The sequence below is a fragment of the Leucoraja erinacea genome, chromosome 29 (genome assembly GCF_028641065.1).
Source record: "Leucoraja erinacea ecotype New England chromosome 29, Leri_hhj_1, whole genome shotgun sequence".
Classification (NCBI taxonomy): domain Eukaryota; kingdom Metazoa; phylum Chordata; class Chondrichthyes; order Rajiformes; family Rajidae; genus Leucoraja; species Leucoraja erinaceus.
This window is the reverse complement of record NC_073405.1, coordinates 7,456,912-7,477,066: the sequence shown is the minus strand read 5'-3', so window position 1 is coordinate 7,477,066 and position 20,155 is coordinate 7,456,912. Positions and strand designations below refer to the sequence as shown.

The 20,155-nt window shown below is 47.8% G+C and overlaps 1 protein-coding gene across 2 annotated transcripts in view; it reads left to right on the top strand.

The window, feature by feature from the left end:
• Positions 1-20,155, top strand: part of LOC129711101 (rho guanine nucleotide exchange factor 18-like) — a 144,399-nt gene that overhangs the window by 30,980 nt on the left and 93,264 nt on the right. Inside the window, exons 2-3 of one of the 2 annotated variants that reach the window (XM_055658497.1) lie at positions 9,280-9,413; positions 13,105-13,574. In XM_055658497.1, coding sequence (XP_055514472.1) covers positions 9,280-9,413; positions 13,105-13,574 — 604 coding nt within the window. Of the gene's footprint in view, positions 1-9,279; positions 9,414-13,104; positions 13,575-20,155 lie in introns of those variants that run through there. The other variant, XM_055658496.1, reaches the window with a different exon arrangement.

The window sequence follows — 20,155 nt, the reverse complement described above, 5'->3', positions numbered from 1 at the left end:
TGGAGAGCACGCAACAAAAAGCTTTTCACTGTACCTCGGCACACGTGACAATAAACTAAACTAAACCCCAGGGTGCAGTGAGATTCCTTGTCCACATGAAGCTCACAGAATAAACAGGGTACCTACAGTAGTGATAAATAGACCAATACTGTAAATACAATGATGAGTGCAAGTCTGCAGAATGGCGCAAGATTGTGGTGCGATCCAAAGTTGGGCAGATAAAATGGAAGAAAAATAGAAAAAAATAAATAATAGGCACATCACACCAGTGCATCAGACGGTAGGAATTAGCAGGAGTAGGCCCATTCAGCCTTCTCTGCAACTTAATAAGGTCTGATTGCAACCACAACTTTGCATTGCAGTTTACCTCAGTAATCCTTCACCATCTTTGCATATCAAGATTCTATCTACCTCTGCCAATCACCACCCCCCGGACACTTATTATTATTTATTCAAATCGTTTGCTATGTTGCTCTTCCAGGGAGATGCTAAAGGCATTTCGTTGTCTCTGTACTGTACACTGACAATGACAATTAAAACTGAATCTGAATCTGAATCTGAATCTCTGGCATAAAAACGGTAGATTCTTGATCAGCAAGTGCGCCAGGGGTGATGGGGAGAAGGCAAGAGAATGGGGTTGAGAAGGAAAGCGAGATCAGCCATGACTGAATGGCGGAGTGGACTTGATGGGCCGAACAGCCTAATTCTGATCCTAGAAGCATGGAAACACAGAAATTAGGTGCAGGAGTAGGCCATTCAGCCCTTGGAGCCTGCATCGCCATTCAATATGATCATGGCTGATCATCCAACTCAGTATCCTGTACCTGCCTTCTCTCCATACCCCATGATCCCTTTAGCCACAAGGGCCACATCTAACTCCCTCTTAAATATGGCCAATGAACTGTGGCCTCAACTACCTTCTGTGGCAGAGAGTTCCACAGATTCACCACTCTCTGTGTGAAAAATGTTTTCCTCATCTCGGTCCTAAAAGATTTCCCCCTTATCCTGAATCTGTGACCCCTTGTTCTGGACTTCCCCAACATCGGGAACAATCTTCCTGCATCTAGCCTGTCCAACCCCTTAAGAATTTTGCAAGTTTCTATAAGATCCCCCCTCAATCTTCAAAATTCTAGCGAGTACAAGCCGAGTCTATCCAGTCTTTCTTCATATGAAAGTCCTGACATCCCAGGAACTTATGAAGGTAGACACAAAATGCTGGAGTAACTCAGCGGGACAGGCAGCATCTCTGGAGAGAAGGAATGGGCGACGTTTCGGGTTAACTCCCAACCTTGTTTTGAACCTATGATCTATTCTACCACCAACCTCTGAAGAATAGATTTCCTCATTCTTGCAATCGTCCAAGAAAATTACTTCTACCTCATCTCTGTCTCAAATGACTTATTCTTAAGCTGTAACCTCACAAGAGGAAGTGTCCTATCCACACCCACCGAGAAAAGATCCCCGCTTGGTCTCGTGGGATATCATTCTCCCTCAGGTGGCGCAGCGGTAGAGTTGCTGCCTTACAGCGCCAGAGGCCCGGGTCCAATCCTGTCTACGGGTGCTGTCTAGACAGAGTTTGCACGTTCTCCCCTGTGACCGCGTGGGTGTTCTCCGGGCGCTCCAGTTTCCTCCCACACTCCAAAGACGTGCAGATTTGTAGGTTAATTGGCTTTGGTAAAAATTCTATTCCATCCCGAGTATGCAGGATAGTGCTGGTGTACAGGGGCCGTTGGTTGGCGCAGACTAAGTGGGCTGAAGGGCCTGTTTCTGCGCTGCATCTCTTAGCTGAACGAAACTAAACTTAAGGGCCTGTCCCAGTTTCACAACTTAATTCAAAACCTCTGCCGAGTTTAAAGGACCTAAAAAAAAAAATTAAGATTGTGGTAATCTACGGACTCCTACGGCCTTCCACGACTATGTTCACTAACTCCTACGAGTTTGCCTACGAATTCCCACGACTATTTCGATGCCCTCCTTACGAGTAAAAAGTTGCAATTTCTTTCATCTCAACCATTTTTTTACTCGTGGACATTTTTTATCGGGGTGGAAAAAATTGTCCCGACTTACCTGATGCCACGAGTACCTACGGCTAACATAACGAGCCGCTACGATATATCTACGATCCCCTACGGCCTCCGACGGACTCGTTACGAACATTCTGTGAGTTTGAATCAAGGGGAAAACTCGGGAGAATTCATGAATTACCTCATGAAAGTGGGACAGGCCCTTTAGATGGCCCAGTAAAAGCTATCCCCACTCTCCAAACAGATACAAATCCTAATTGCAACTACAAAGTCTATAAAAGGGTACATTCTTGGGTCCCCAGCAATTCGTCACCTATCCATTTTCTACAGAGATGCTGCCTGTCTGAAGAAGGGTTTCGGCCCAAAACGTTACCTATTTCCTTCGCTCCATAGATGCTGCTGCACCCGCTGAGTTTCTCCAGCACTTTTGCTGCCTGACAAGCTGAGTTACTCAAGCATTTTGTGTCTATCTTTGGTATAAACCAGCATCTGAAGAAGTGGTCTCAACCTAAAACGTCACCTATTCCTTTTCTCCAGTGTTGCTGTCTGACCCGCTGAGTTACTCCAGCTGTTTTGTGCCAATCTTCGGTTTAAACCATCAGCTGCAGTTCCTTCCTGCACATCTCGTCTGCAAGTCCTTATTGCATTTCACTACCAAGGGACTTCCAGAGACACCTCACAGTTAGTGAAATCCTTTCAACATTGAGTTCCCGTTAGATTTTTTTTAGGGATAAAGCAAGGACCTCATGACCAGACTCTCGGTTTAGTAACGTTTGCTGATGGATGCATCTTGGCCAGAAACACAATAATTAATTGGCCTTTGAATTAAGATTTATTCCATGTATACCTTGGAAGCTATTGAAGCTTTTATTTTACATCTCACTGCAAATGCAGACCATGTTGGGTATGGTTGTACAGCGGTGGATACTGAACCAGCAGCCAAGGATCTGGACCATTGCTCCGTGAGTTCAAATCCCACTATGGTAGTTGTGGAAATTAGATTAAAGTCGTGAAATTAATCTTGAATTTCAAAGGAAGCTGGTCTCAGTAGTGAAAACTGTAAAACTACAGGATTTGCATTTTTTTTTAAACCAAGAAGTATTGCTGCCTTACAGCGCCAGAGACCCAGGTTCGAGCCTGACTACGGGGGCTGTCTGTAGGGAGTTTGTACGTACTCCCCGTGACCTGCGTGGGTTTTCTCCGAGATCTTCAATTTCCTCCCACACTCCAAAGACGTGCAGGTGGTAGGTTAATTGGCTTGGTATAAATGCAAATTTGGCCCGTGTGTGTGTAGGGTAGTGTTAGTGTGCGGGGATCGCTGGTCGGCATGGACTCGGTGGGCCGAAGGGCCTGTTTCTGCGCTGTATCTTTAAACTAAACCAATGTTCTGCATGGGGAACAATCTGGGAAATTTCCAGTGTCCAACCTAAGTATATGTGAGAGCGGAGATACTAATGCAGTTGTTGCTTTGACTGTTTCCTCAGTTCAGTGCAGATTGGTGATGTTTAATAAACGCTGACACTGCTGGTGACACCCACAACTCATTGAAACTTACCGAATGGTGAAAGGATTGGATTAGGTGGATGTGGAGAGGATGTTTCAACTCGTGCGAGAGTCGAGGACCAGAGGCCACTGGATAAAAGGACGTACCTTTAGAAAGGAGATGAGGAGGAATTTATTTTGTCAGATGGTTGGTGAATCTGTGGAATTCATTGCCACAGACGGCTGTGGAGGCCAAGTCAATGGATCATTTTAAGGCGGAGATTGACAGATTCTTGATTAGCAAGCATGTCAGGGGTTAAGGGGAGAAGACAGGCGAATGGGGTTGAGAGGGAAAGATAGATCAGCCATGATTAAATGGCGGAGTAGACCTAGTCATGTAAAGCCCTACAGCATGGAAACGGGCCCTGCGGCCCAACTTGACCACACTGACCAACATGTCCCATCTATACTAGTCCCACCTGCCTGGGTTTGGCCCATATCCCTCTAAACCTGAACTATCCTTATAATGGACCAATTGCTTAATTCTGCTCCTATAACGTATGAACTGATGAACACATGGGTATATATTGAACAGAGGGATATGGAGCAAGTGCAGGCAGAGGGGATTAGTTTAATGTTACACCATGTTGAGCACAGACATTGTGGGCTGAAGGGCCTCTTCCTGTGCGCACCTGTTCTATGCTCCGTGAGTCCTTGGCCTCCTGCTCAAAGTTGAGCCCACGTCGCGAGGAGACACTGAAGATAGACACTAAAAACTGGAGTAACACACAGCGGGTCAGGCAGCATCTGCAGGGAAACGGAATAGGTGATGTTTCGGGTCAAGAACTTCAAAGTAGGCAAACCTTGAAGAGATTTTGCATTGGAACAGATAAAAAGTGTAGGCAGGAACTGCAGATGCTGGTTTACACCGAAGGTAGACACAAAAAGCTGGAGTAACACACAGCGGTTCAGGCAGCACCTCTGGAGAGAAGGAACGGGTAACCCTTTTCCTCGGAGACACAACAGAAATGACCAAGGGGTGAGCTTTTGGAGTCAATGATGTGATTCAGTGTGAACGGCCATCGCAGTGAGTAATGGAGAAGGTGGTTGCCAATAGTGATTTTTTTTTATATGGATGGGGTTTCTTTGCAAAGCCAAGATTAACAAAGCCAGAACTTTTGTCCCAGCGCAAGAAAGATAGTTATCGGTTGTCATCTCCGTCCATGTCGCAACCTGTCACAAGGTATTTAAATACCACATTTTATTATGCGAGGAGATTTACAGACCATCTGGGTTTTTTTTATAACTGAGCACAAAACTGTCACCGAAAAAAAATTCAACTCTGCAAATCATCACCTCAAAAAAAGAAAAAAAAAAAAAAAAATTGCGGCTTGGAGTCAGTTTTCCAGGAGGTTTCTGGCTGGAGTCTTTCCCCTTGGCTCGGCGACCGAGCAGAATTTCTCCTCAGCATGAAAAGAAAAGGGAACGATAATTTGAGTTTGAATCTCAGTCACATCTGTGGTGGGAAAGAACAAGTCTGCTCGCCTTATCTCTGTTTTGTCTTACGGCAGCACATTCAGGTTAACTTGCTCCCAGCTCCGAGTCAGGGAGTTCACTTTCGTTTATTGTCACGTGTACCGAGGTACAGTGAAGAGGTTCGGGGTGTGTGGGGCACCGTTGCGCAGCTGGTAGAGCCACTACCTCACGGCGCCAGAGACCCGGGTTCCCATGAAGGGTCCCCACCCGAAACGTCACCTATTCCCTTTCGCCAGAGATGCTGCCTGACCTGTTGAGTTACTCCAGCATTTTGTGTCCAGCTACCCATTTTCGATCCTGGCCTCGGGTGCTGTCTGTGTGGAGTTTGCACGTTCTCCTCGTGACTGCGTGGGTATCTTCCGGGTACTCCGGTTTCCTCCCGCATCCCAAAGACCTGCGGGTTTGTAGGCTAATAGGTCAATTCCCACAGTAAAGTCATAAGGAATCAGAGTAAAATTAGGCCATTCGGCCCATCAAGTCTACTCTGCCATTCGATCATGGCTGATCTATCTCTCCCTCCCAACCCCATTCTCCTGCCTTCTCCCCATAACCTCTGATACCCGTACTAATCAGTAGTAACCTCTGATACCCGTACTAATCAAGAATCCGTGTATGCTGTGTATTGATGCAATCTTAGATTAAGTTAAGGCGTTCAGTAACTAGAAAGAGCTTTATTATTAATTGTATTGTAGGTTAATTTGGCCTCTATAAATTGCTCCCTGTCTGTGGGGAGTGGATGGGAAAGTGGGATAACATAGAACTAGTGTGAATGGGTGATCGATGATCGGCATGGAGTCAGAGGGCCGATGATCCCATTTCCATGCTGTATCTTTAAAACTAAACTTAACTTATTACAATTTTTAACGAAGCCAATTAACCTACAAACCTCTTCCGCCTTTGGAATGTGGGAGGAAACAGGAGCGCCTGGAGAAAACCCACATGGTCGCAAGGAGAACGTACAGACAGCACCGTAGTCAGGATCGAACCCGGATCTCTGGCGTTGTAAGGCAGGGACTCTACCGCTGTGCCACCCCTTACATGCATCTCTCACTTGCCAGGCTTTGTCCAGCCCCCCACCTCTGCTCTAGGTTTCACCCCCCCCCCTACAATCGGCCTGAAGAAGTTGTCTGGACCCGAAACATCGCCTGTCCATGTCCTCCAGAGATGCTGCCTGTCCTGCTGTGTTACGCCAGGACATTGTTTGTTCTGAAGAAGGGTTTCGGCCCGAAACGTTGCCTATTTCCTTCGCTCCATAGATGCTGCTGCACCCGCTGAGTTTCTCCAGCACTTTTGTCTACCATCCATTTTACAGCATCTGCAGTTCCTTCGTAAACATTCCAGCATCTGCGGTTTCTTGTGTCTGCATCCCTCTCGAATCTCGAGTAGAACGTAATCCTGCAACCCACACACCAGTGGGAACCGCGTCTGGAGTTGGCTCCAGTTTGAAATCTCTTCCTCTCAGGTAGCTTGAGGCAGTGTCTTTGCAAAGAACATTTGATTGCACAGCTCAGTACATCGGCTTCAAAGCTAAAGTCTTGGCACCAAAAACATTTAATACACAGACTGTCCTCTGGTAATTTTGATCATTCTGTGTACATATGAAAGAATTGAAGCGAGCTTCAAAGTGATTGAGGACATCTTTTGTACTGTGCTGGCTGTTTGGTCAGCAGTAGACACCCACAGATTCAATCCACCCGGTCGGTGGACCAACTAGCCTGTCTTCATGTTGTAACTCTAAACTAAACTAAACTAAACTAAACTAAACTAAACTAAACTAAACTAACATCCTCACAACAAAAACATTGCAAATGATGGACATCTGAAATATGTCGAGTGGTATCATTGGAGCGGGAAGCCGAATAATGAAAGACACAAAATGCTGGAGTAACTCAGCGGTTCAGGCAGCATTTCTGGAGAACATGGATGAGTGACGTTTTGGGTTGGAACTTTCCTTCAGACTGATTGGAGTGGAGTGGAGGGGGGGGGGGGGGGGGGGGACAAACCTCTTAACAAGACCTCACACACACACACACACACACACACACACACACACACACACACACACACACACACACACACACACACACACACACACACACACACACACACACACACACACACACACACACACACACACACACAGTCACATGTACATACAAACGCACACACACACAGTCACGCAAGGTCACACACATGCACAGTCACGGACTCTACACACCGTCCTCTCATAGAATCTCACACATGCCACAAACCACACCGGCAGCTGTCCATCCCACGAGTTTGTCAATGTTTTCCACGTGCAATGAATTTGCTATTTGCAGAACATCTAAATGTGGGAATCTTTAAAGGGCTCTGTGCACAATGATTCTCACAGTACTCTAAAGGGTGACTCACTGTGCCGTATCTAGCTTTTAGGCATTAGACTTTAGACATACAGCGTGGAAACAGGCCCTTCGGCCAACCAACGATCACCCCGTATACTAGCACTATCCCACACTCTAGGGATAATGTACAATTTTGACCAAAGCCAACTAACCCACAACCCTGTACGTCGTTGGAGTGTGGGAGGAAACCGGTGCACCCGGAGGAAACCCACGCAGTCACAGGGAAAAGGTGCAAAGTCTGTACTGACAGCACGTAGTCGGGATCGAACCCGGGTCCCTGCGCTGTATGGCAGCAAATTTACTGCTGCGCCACCGTGTCGCCATAAACTCAAAGTGATTGAAATCCTACCCCCTTTTGTAGCCTTTGTGAGCTGTTTGATCACTTGTGCCATGAGGGCCATTAGTGATAGGAGCAGAATTAGGCCATTCGGCCCATCACGTCCACTACGCCATAGCTGATTTACCTCTCCCACCGAACCCCATTCCCCATAACCCCTGACACCCCCAGATTGTGGACATGCTGTCAATATTAATGTTCATCCCTAATTACAGGAGCACCATTCAATGAGACATTATATCCAGGGCCTTGACTACGCATTTAGGCCGATATGAACATTGCTACGGCATCATTTCAAGGAAGGACAGTGATCTGGGACAGGGCTCTCCCAGGCAGATCAACGCGGTCACGGGGAGAACGTACACGTTGGGAAGTGGGAGGAAACCGGAGCACCCGGAGGAAACCCACGCAGATCACGGGGAGAACGTACAAATTCTGTGTAGACAGCACCCGTAGTCAGGATCGAACTCGGGTCTCTGGCGCTGTGAGGCAGTAACTCTACTGCTGCGCCACCATGCCGCCCTTCTGAAATTAGCAGTAAAATCTGCTTCCCCCCTCTCTCTCTCTCTCTCTCTCCCCAAATTGCTGCTGTACTAGGTCTGAATAATGTCTCATCATCTCCTGCAAACCCTGCAGTATAATATAGATAAATGTGAGGTTATCCACTTTGGCGGCAAAAACAAGGGGGCAGATTATTATCTCAATGGGGTTAGGTTAGGTAAGGGGGGGAGGTGCAGCGAGACCTGGGCGTCCTTGTACACCCGTCACTGAAAGCTGGCTTGCAGGTTCAGCAGGCAGTGAAGAAAACGAATGGAATGTTGGCCTTCATAACAAGAGGATTTCAGTAAAGGAGGAAAGAGGTTCTTCTGCAGTTGTATCGGGCTCTGGTGAGACCACATCTGGCGTATTGTGTACAGTTTTGGTCTCTTAATTTGAGGAAGGACATCCTTGTGATTGAGGCAGTGCAGCGTAGGTTCACGAGATAGATCCCTGGGATGGCGGGACTGTCATATGAGGAAAGATTGAAAAGACTAGGCTTGTATTCACTGGAGTTTAGGAGGGGGAGATCTTATAGAAACATATAAAATTATAAAATTTCCTGGACAATCTAGATGCAGGAAAAATGTTCCCAATGTGGGGCGAGTCCAGAACCAGGGGCCACAGTCTTGGAATAAAGGGGAGGTCATTTAAGACTGAGGTGAGAAAAAACTTTTTTTCACCCAGAGAGTTGTGAATTTATGGAATTCCTTGCCACAGAGGGCAGTGGAAGCCAAGTCACTGGATGGATTTAAGAAAGAGTTAGATAGAGCTCTAGGGGCTAGTGGTATCAAGGGATATGGGGAGAAAGCATGCAAGGGTAATTGATTGGGGACGATCAGCCATGATCACAATGAATGGCGGTGCTGGCTCGAAGGGCCGAATGGCCTCCTCCTGCACCTATTTTCTATGTTCCTATGTTAAACCTACATGTTTTTATATTCGCTTTGTTGATGTCTAATTTGCTCTCGTTCCACAGAATGCAAGCAGTTCCCCCACTCATTCCCCCAGGTTCCGGAGAGCTCGCCCCCGGCTCGGACAAAATCCGAATCGCGGTCCAACTCGCTGAATGAGGTGGAGGAGATGTACTTCCACAGGATGGCAGAGGACAAGGCAAGTGTGACCTGAGTCGATACAGTGCAGACACAAGGAACTGCAGGCGCTGGAACCTTGTGTAAATCACAGAGTGCTGGAGTAACTCAGCGGGTCAGGCAGCACCTCTGGGGAGAAGGTCACGACCCGAAGCGTCAGCTATGTCTTTTCTCCAGATATGCTGCCCGACCCGTTGAATTACTCCAGTATTTAGTATCTATCTTTGGTGTAAACCAGCATCTGCAGTTCCTTCCAACACAATCATATTGAGATGTTTTTTGATTGGGTTGATTAAAAAGATGCAGTATGGAAAGAGGCCCTTCGTCCCGCCGAGTCCATGCTGACCCATTGATCAACAGTTCGGCACTAGTTCTATGTTAGCCCACTTTCAAATCTACTCCCAACATACTGAGGGCAATTTGCGGAGGAGAATTAACCTACAAACCCGCCCGTCTTTGGGATGTGGGAGGAAACCGGAGCACCCGGAGGGAACCCCACGCAGTCGCAGGGAGAACGTGCAAACTCCACACAGATAGTACCCGAGGTCGGGATTGAACCCAATATCTCTGGCGCCGTGAGGCCGCGACTCTACCAGCTGCGCCACGGGCCGCCCAAATTATTAAACAGTTGATAGGGCAGAGGAACTATGTGCTCTGACAAGTCTAAAACACGGTGGAGTAAACATAAAAACGGAACAAAATGATTTCTGGTGAGATAAGTTGAATCAAGATACAGATCAGATATACACCAAGTGCTGGAGTAACCCAGTGGGTTAGGCAGCATCTCTGGAGAAAAAGGATGGGTGCTGTCTGTGTGAAGTTTGCACGTTCTCCCTGTGACCATGTGGATTTTCTCCGGGATCTCCAGTTTCCTCCCACACTCCAAAGATGCTCGGGTTTGAAGGTTTAATTTGCTTGGGAAAATTGTGAATTGTCCCTGATGTGTGCAAGATAGTGTTAGTGTGCGGGGATTGGATTCGACAGGGGGTGGATTCCAAAGTGGGATAGCATAGAACTAGTGTAGAAAGGTTGATCAATGGTCGGCATGGGCTCTGTGGGACGAAGGGGCCTGTTTCCATGCTGTATCCTTCAATCAAACACACTCATAGTGAGGCCGGGGTTCAAACACAGTGGTGGAACCGAATGGCAGTAGGAATGGATCTGACCCAAAACGTCACCTATTCCTTCTCTCCAGAGATGCTGTCTGAGCCGCTGAGTTACTCCAGCTTTTTTTGCGTCTATCTACAGATCAGATATGATCTGACTGATATGGCGGATGATGCTGGAGGCGTTCGATGACCTTCCTCTGCCCTCATGATACAAATTTTCCGACTTGTCGGAGTTTGGGTCTCCAGCAAATGTGGCTTTGGACGAGAGCTCAGCCTGATGTTGCACTCCCTGGGCCGCTGTCCAAGGAACTATCCATATTTGCTGGGGAGAGATGTTATGGAAAGGAAAATACTGCAGGAGCTGCCAAAACAGACGGTGTGTTCAGAAACACAGTCACGGCCCCGGGTGGGACCGGCGCCAGAACAGGAACAGGACTGCAGCGGTTATTTTGTTATGCTTCCAGGTTTTTTATTTTTAATTCTGCATAAAAAGGTCTTTTGCAACAGAGGAGTGAGATTTATTTACATATCCCGCTTAATATAAATATAAAGAAATGAGAGCAACGTCTTCCCCTCACCCGGGATAGTTTCCATCATCGCTCACGGCTGAGGTTGAAGACTGACAACAAATTAAGGGCAGATGTTCTTTCCCCGACACATGGGCTGCACATGTTACACAAGGATTAAATTGTGGAACATTCTGAGATTGAGGGCGTTTTGGGGGAAGGGAACGCAGTTTGTCCATTTCTTTAAATCGTATTGTGTTGATGAAAATCAAGTCGTTCAGATCACACTATTGGAGAACTCAGCTATTTATCCACCCATCTCGCTGTCTATTGTCTATCTATGTCTGTCTGTCTGTCTGTCTGTCTGTCTGTCTGTCTGTCTGTCTGTCTGTCTCTCTCTCTCTATCTCTCTGTCCCTCCCTCTCTGTCTATCCATCTGTCTGTCTATCTGTCTCTGTCTGTCTCTCTGTCTGTCTGTCTGTCTGTCTGTCTGTCTGTCTGTCTGTCTGTCTGTCTGTCTGTTCTGTCTGTCTGTCTGTCTCTCTCTCTCTCTCTCTCTATCTATCTATCTATCTATCTATCTATCTATCTATCTGTCTATCTGTCTATCTGTCTGTCTCTCTCTCTGTCTGTCTCTATCTGTCTGTCTGTCTGTCTGTCTGTCTGTCTGTCTGTCTGTCTGTCTGTCTGTCTGTCTGTCTGTCTCTCTCTCTCTGTCTGTCTGTCTGTCTGTCTGTCTGTCTGTCTGTCTTTATACCCTTCTACATACCCCCTTGTATCCATCTCTCTCTTCAATGCCTATCTAATTTCTTTATAAAAGCAACAATTAGAATCCAAAAACTCTAGATTCTGCAAAGCAACAATTAGAATCCAAAAACTCAAGAGCTAGATCAAGACAACTGGCCTTTATGGCCCAGAGGCCACAGTTTTAACAACTTTGGGCTTGAATCAGATAAAATGGCTGGAAACATGGCGACTATTGTGCACTGTCTGAGTAATAGACAATAGGTGCAGGAGTAGGCCATTCGGCCCTTCAAGCCAGCACCCGCCATTCGATGTGATCATGGCTGATCATCCACAATGCACAATCAGTACCCCGTTCCTGCCTTCTCCCCATATCTAGCTCTCTCTTTAAAGTATCCAGAGAATCGGCCTCCATCGCCCTCTGAGGCAGAGAATTCCACAGACTCACCACTGCCTACTATTCACACACTCTTGTACTTAATTACGGTTGTGCCGATTAGAATAAGATTTTTACTGGACCGTACGCAAGAAAGGGGAATCTAATAATACTTCGATACATGTGATCATAAGGTAGCATTGCTCCATTGAATTCTTGATGAATACGGGAGTCAGAGGTCACGCGGAGAAGGCAGGAGAATGGGGATAGGAGGGAGAGATAGATCAGAAATGATTGAATGGCGGAGTAGACTTGATGGGCCGAATGGCCTCATTCTGCTCCAATCACTTATGACCTTAAAAACCCATACGGTCACAGGGAGAACGTACAAACTCCGTACAGACAGCATCCATGATCAGGATCGAACCCTAATTCTAATTCTACTCCTATTCGTTATGACTTTATGAGAAACACTCAGCAGGTCAGGCTGCATCTATGGAGAGAAAACCTGAGTTACGTTTGGTACTTGTCTTGAAGGCACTGGTTGGTTCCCACCAGCCTCACAGGCCATGAAGCACGGAATTGGATTTGAACTCGCAACCTTCTGGTTAAAGGTGGCACGGTGGCGCAGCAGGTAGAGCTCCCGCCTTACAGCGCCAGAGAGCCGGGTTCGATCCCAACTACAGGTGCTGTCTGTACGGAGTTTGCCAGTCCTCCCCGTGACCTGCGTGGGTTTCCTCCGAGATCTTCGGTTTCCTCCCACACTCCAGAGATGTGCAGGTTTGTAGGTTAATTGGCCTGGTACAAATGTAAAATTGTCCCGAGTGTGTGTAGGATAAGTGTTAATGTGCGGGGATCGTTGGTCGCTGTGGACTGGGTGGACCATGGGGCCTATTTCCGCACTGTATCTCTAAACTAAACTCAAGTATAGAGACGGTCTTAAATCCCAGTCTGTTTGTTTTGATACTGTTGCTGCAGGATGATGCCTTCCTGGATTACGATGACTCAGCGACAGACGCCACGAGCAGCACCGAGGACATTCCCTTCCTGGAGTCATCGGCCTCCTTTGGAGAGCTCCGCCTTTCCCCCTGCCCGGCGGCCAGCAGTTCGGAGGACATCGCCGGAGCGGAGAGGAGCTCGGCCTGCCTCTCGCAACCCGTCGTCACCGGTAAGAAGAGTAAGATGTTACCCCGACTAGCAGCAGTTGCCGGGCCTTCGCGGCAAGCGGCGGCCACGAACGATCGCTCGCTGGGCCAGGAGGGCGGCGGATGCACGCCCAGCCGCGGACACGGGGAGGATGAGCAGAACAACGCGTCCGACACCGAGAATGCGATGGACAGCGAAGATCTGGATTCATTCCCTTTGCTCATCAGGTCCATGTCCACCTCCAGGAGGCACAGCTGGGAGGGACCTTTATCTCCGTCACTGCCTGGAGATGCAAGGAGAAGGTAAATCCATCCAATGATGCAGCAATTGTGATGATAAAGGGGCCTTCTGCATATTGTCTTTCTTCAGCGGTTGGTGTTACCTGTGAGGGTTGGGATGGGCAAGTCTGTATGATCACAGAACATTGAACAGTGCTTCTGGCCCACAATACAACCCTTATCTTGCCTGCACTTAGTCCATATCTGTCTATTCCCTGCATATCCATGTTCATAATTCAGATTCAGATTCAGTAGGAGCAGAATGCAGGAGCAGAATTAAATCATTCGGCCCATCGAGCCTCCTCCGCCATTCATTCAGTCACGGCTGATGTATCTTTTCCTCTCAACCCTAGTCTCCTGCCGTTTACCCCACAACCTTTGACACCCTGATCTAGAATTTAGAAGATTGAGGGGGGATCTTATAGAAACTTACAAAATTCTTAAGGGGTTGGACAGGCTAGATGCAGGAAGATTGTTCCCGATGTTGGGGAAGTCCAGGACAAGGGGTCACAGCTTAAGGATAAAGGGGAAATCCTTTAGAACCGAGATGAGGAGAACTTTTTTCACACAGAGAGTGGTGAATCTCTGGAACTCTCTGCCACAGAGGGTAGTTGAGGCCAGTTCATTGGCTATATTTAAGAGGGAGTTAGATGTGGCCCTTGTGGCCAAGGGGATCAGAGAGGTATGGAGAGAAGGCAGGTACGGGATACTGAGTTGGATGATCAGCCATGATCATATTGAATGGCGGTGCAGGCTCGAAGGGCCGAATGGCGTACTCCTGCACCTAATTTCTATGTTTCTATGTTTCTATGAATCTGTCAATCCCAATATGCCTATCCAAAAGCCTCTTAAATGCCTCTATTATATGTGCCTTTACCACCACACCTGGCACAGCATTCCAGGCACCAACCACACTGTGCGTACAAAACAAACTTGCCCCTCACTTGTTCCACCTCGCCCTTTAGTATTTGATATTTCCATCCTGGGAAAAAGGCTCTGAATGTCTACCTTATCTATGCCTCTCATAATTTTATATATTTTTATGCATCATTAAATAATTAAAGAATATTAGAGTTCACCCTACGGCCTCTGGTCCTAGACTCTCCCACTAGTGGAAACATCCTCCCCATGGCCACTCTATCCAGACCTTACACTGTGCTTTTGCCTTTGTCCGTGTGGGTGTGAGCGTGAACATGAGGGTGTCGAATGTCTACCTCACCAGGTTTGCCAACGCTGTATTTATTCCCAGTGGGTATTTATGTTTGCCTCTTTGACTACGGTGGTTTGGCAAGCTGCTCGGTGGCTTGTGAACTTTTCCACCAACGTCGGAAACTTGCTGACATCAGACGTTTCAGTCGAGCAGAGTCTAACGTCCGTGCGCAAGGCCCCCCAAGTGCAGTCCACAAACTGCCCAACCCACCATAAACCAGGCCAGGCCCAGCTGAAGATGGACAGGGTCATAGCTTGCCCTGTTAACATGGGAGAAGATTCAGGGGTGGCACGGCGGTGGAGTTGTAGAGTACAGCGTTTACAGCAGCAGATACACTGGTTCGATCCCGACTGCGTGTGCTGTCTATACGTTCTCCCCTTGGCCGCATGGGTTTTCTCCGAGACCTTCGGTTTCCTCCCACACTCCAAAGACGTACAGGTTTGTAGGTTAGTTAACTTGGTATAAATTGTCCCTAACGAGTGTCAGTGTCGCTGGTCGGTGCGGTGGGCCCAAGGGCCTGTTTCCGCACTGTATCTCTAAACTAAACTGAAGTAAAACTAAGATTGTTGCTGCTGCTCCACCCTCGTCCTCACAGCTTCGTGGACGTTTAACCGAGAGCAGATAAAGAGCCCGGAACTGCGTGGACCACTGGCTTGCTCATCCGGCACTTAGTGACTCACAAGTGGACCTCGTTCGACCCGCACAGTCATTTGCCAAATCTCTTCAGCCTCAGCCAGGACTGCAGTCAGGATCCTCACAGCATCATTCATCTGCTCACTTTTAGACTCATAAAGTCCCTCATGTGGAAACAGGCCCAATTTGCCCATACCGGCCAACGTGTTCCATCTACACTAGTCCCACCTGCTGCACTAGGCCCATATCTCCCTAAACCCGTCCTATCCATGTACCTGTCTAAATGTTTCTTAAACGTTGCAGTAGTCCCAGCCTCAACTACCTCCTCCGGCAGCTCGTTCCATGTGCCAATCGCCCTTTGTGTGAAATATTTACCCCTCGGGTTCCTATTTATTTAATCTATGCGAGTTTATTATTGAGCACTATTTGCAGCAGTTGCCCTGTACCGCGGTTGGGTTTGGGATGCTGATGTTTCATCTACCCCCCAGCAACTGGAGGTCATCGACAACACTGCTCCCAGTGTCTTGTCCAACACCAGGTTCTCTGCTCACCCACCGCTCACCGACCAACATTGGCACCAGTCCAAAAACAACTGGAATCCTTATCCGTAAAATATTATCCCTATCTCTGTGATCACCTCCAGCTCTGCACGACTGCAATTTTAAACCCTTGCACTTTCACAAATGGTCATCCCGTTGCACATTTATAAGGGTGGCGCAGTGGCGCAGCGGTAGAATTGCTGCCTTGGAGCGGGATTCGAACTCGCACCCTTCTGGTTAAGGGCGGCACGGTGACGGATCGGTAGAGTTGCTGCCTGACAGGGCCAGAGACCCGGGTTCGATCCTGACTGTGGGCGCGTGCGGTCTGTACGGAGCTCCCATGGGGCCTTCTGCGTGTTTGCTCTGGTTTTCATTAGTTCTTAGAGCAGGTGAAGGCCATTCGGCCCAGCAAGTCTACTCCCCCATTCAATCGTGGCTGATCTATCTTTCCCTCTCAACCCCTTCTCCCCATAACCCCTGACGCCCGTACTAATCAAGAGGCTGTCAATCTCTGCCTTAAAAATATCCATTGGCTTGGCCTCCGCAGCCGTCTGTGGCAATGAATTCCACAGATTCACCACCCACTGACTGGAGATGGATTGTGTTTCTTCCCCACAGTCCAAAGACATGCAGGGTAAACTGTCTTCTGTAAATTGTCGCTAGTATGTTGGGCAGAACTAGTGTAGGGATGATCACAGGTCGATGCAGACTCGCTGAGCCGAAGGCCACATTTCCACACTGCATCTCTACACCAAACTATATGCAATGGCACTGCTGTGGGTGGTCGTGAGTTCCGGCAGCCATGGTTAATTTCCTGTCAAAGCCTCACTGTCTCTTTATCTCCCACTGCTCCTGTAGCATATTCATCAATATTGACTTTCTTGACCTGGGGCATGATCTTCTGATCTTATATGTCACATAACTGGGTGGGAAGTAACATTGCGGGGCAGGCCGCATCTCTGGAGAGGTGAAACGGGTGACATTTCGGGTCGGGCCCCTTTGTCAGACTGAAGTTACTCCAGCATTTTGTGTCCATCTTTGGTATAAACCAGCATCTGCAGTTCACTTCCTGAACACTGTGAAATAACATTCTTTGGAATGCATGGCAATTCTAAAATTATAAGTTGGTAATTATAAATCTGTCATATCTGCACCTCTCTCTCCTTTGCCTTTCTCTTTTTACACCCCCATGCACACCCGTTCCCAGCACCCCCACCCCAGTCACCCTGCTCCTTCCCCGTTTATCGTGCACACGTCTCCCATCCACGGGACCCCCATTCCCCTTTATCCCCCACCCTTCACTTCTCACGCAAGGCCCCCTCCACCAACCTATATCCCCTTACCTGTATCCACCTATCACTTGCCAAGCTTTGTCCCGCCCCCACTTCTCTTTTCCATCTTTCTCCCCCCCCCCTTTTACAATCAGACCAAAGAACAGTCCCGACCCAAAATGTCACCCGTTCATTCCCTCCACAGATGCTGCCCGACCTGCTGAGTTCCTTCAACACTTTGTGTGTTGCTCAGTTTGCTATACACATTGCAATCTGCCTATTTAATCTATCTCAGATCAGACGAGGTGTGAATTTTTTTATTTATTTTTTTCCTTTCAGTATTTCCTTTCAGTGTGGGCAGCCAGCATTTAAAACCTGCCCCTGTTTGTCCTTGTTAGCTGTTGTGCTTGGAGGGGCAGGCAGTAAAAGGGTAATAGACCAGGGTTAATTCATTCCTATTGCCCTCTCCTCAGTTTGGCTGGGTGACCATTTCCCGAGTTTTTGCCCTGTCTGATGTCACAGGTCGACGAGTTTGCATTTAATTATAAGGCAAAGTGCTGGAGGAACTCAGCAGGTCAATAGACAATAGACAATAGGTGCAGGAGTAGGCCATTCGGCCCTTCCAGCCAGCACCTCCATTCAATGTGATCATGGCTGATCATCCCCAATCAGTACCCCGTTCCTGCCTTCTCCCCACATCCCCTGATTTTGCTATTTTTAAGGTCAGGCAGCGTCTGTGGAGGGAATGGACAGGCAACGTTTCGAGTCAGGATTCTTCTTCTGAAGAAGGGTCCTGACCCGATGAAGGACCAGAACACAAAGTGCTGGAGGAACTCAAGTGGGTCAGGCAGCATCCGTGGACGGAATGGACAAAACACCTCGTGGATCGGGACAACCTCTCGCGAAGAAAGGTCCCGACCCGAAATATCGCCTGTCCTGTGTCCTGTGTTTGGATTTGGTTATCTGCAGTTTCCTTGTGTCCGTGTTTGCATTTGGGAAAAATAGAAACATAGAAACATAGAAAAGTGCAAGTAGGCCATTCGGCCCTCTTGACCGGATTTGATCATGGTGTCAGAAGCTCCTGTACCTGCCTTCTCTCCATACCCTCTGATCCCCTGGCCACAAGGGTCACATCTGAACTCCCTCAGTCTGAACTGGAAAGGTACGGGCAAACCCGAAAAGTGCAATTGCCTCCGCCTGTCTATGATCCTGTCAGAGCTCCATGTCTGTCCTGTCACCCGTCTGAAGAAAGTTCGCTCCAGCACATTCTATGTCCTCCAGAGATGCTCTATGACCCGCTGTTCCTCCTCACTTTGTGTCTATCTTTCCGACCGAGTCGTGCATTTTAAATCCGCCACCTGGGACCGCTTACTTCTCTTTTCCACAAGTGCTGGAGAAACAACTTAAAAAAAAGACTCCCTTGCAACATTAGCCAGTCTAATGGGGAAACTATAAACAACCGGTAGAAGTGCATTAAACATTGCCAACTTCTAAACAGCACAACCAAATATATATTGGGATGAAAAGTAATCAGAGTGGATGAAGCCAACAGCGACAGAGTTGTTTATGGAAGGAGGGGGGGGGGGTGTTAATTCTGAGGGTTTTTGTCTTTTGCATTGACAGACTACACACTGAGAGCAGCGAATAAAATTGCAGGCCAAGCCTGGCCAACAATGTTCTCAAAGGTGTAAAGTCTCCTCCTTCCATTGATGTTGTGTTCATAAGAAAACTCAGTCTTTATGTTCAGGAAGGAACTGCAGATGTTGGTTCCCTCTGGAAGGCGACTCCGGATTGTCAAAGCTGCCACAGCCAGACATAAAAACAGTTTTTCTCCACGAGTAGTTGCTCTACTCAACAGCCAACAATCTGTAGCCTCCCTTTGATCTGGTATTTTGTTGGTTCGCATGCTTGATCAACGGTGTTTTATCATTAATGTTTTATTATTATTAATGTTTAGTGTTTTCTTCACTGGATGTCATGTTGTTACTTGTGTGCGGAGCACCAAGGCAAATTCCTTGTATGTGAATACTTGGCCAATAAACTTACTTAAAAAAAAAAGGGAAGAGAGACACAAAATGCTGGAGTAATTCAGCGGGACAGGCAGCATCTCTGGAGAGAGGGAATAGGTATGTTTCGGGTCGAGATCAGAAACTGTCCAGGTCTGCCCTGTATATAAACTGTTACTTTACTTGGGGGGGGAGGGGAGGGGGGAAAGGATGGCAAAAGAGGCCCTACAGCGCTAGAGACCCAGGTTCGATACTGACTACGGGTGCTGTCTGTACAGAGTTTGTACGTTCTCCCTGTGACCACGTGGGTTTTCTCCAGGTGCTCCTCCCTCACTCCAAAGACATACTACAGGTTTGTAGGTTAATTCGGTAAGTCACTAATGTGTGGGATAGTGCCAGGGTGATTGCTGGTTGGCAAGTATTCGGTGGGCCGAAGGGCCTGTTTCCAGGCTGTGTCTCTGAAGTCAAAAGAGAGTCTGAAGAGAGGGGGGGAGGGAGAGGGAGGGAGAGAAGTGTAGATGGACAGCAAGCCACCTTCGTGAAACCAATGTCGGAAGATGGGAATGTCAGGGTGTTGAGCTGACAATAGACAATAGGTGCAGGAGTGGGCCATTCGGCCCCTTGAGCCAGCACCGCCATTCAATGTGATCATAGCTGAGAGATGACTGAGGTGCGCAGTGGGACACCCTGCAACAGAATGGCTGGGCAGGCATTGTGCTGAGACTCTATCTCATTGTAGACCCGACCTACAAGAGAGAAGGGAGTAAATAACTAGCGTTGGAGAGGTTGAAGGAAAAAAAATATTTTCAATTCAGTTGCCTGGTTTAAGAAATTGGATGTGTTCTTTCTGGCAATGTTTGTGACACAGAACAGAACTGTCAGAACTAGGATTCCGCCCTTCATGCCATGCGTCCACTAGGCTACTAAACAAATAAATCGGTTTGGG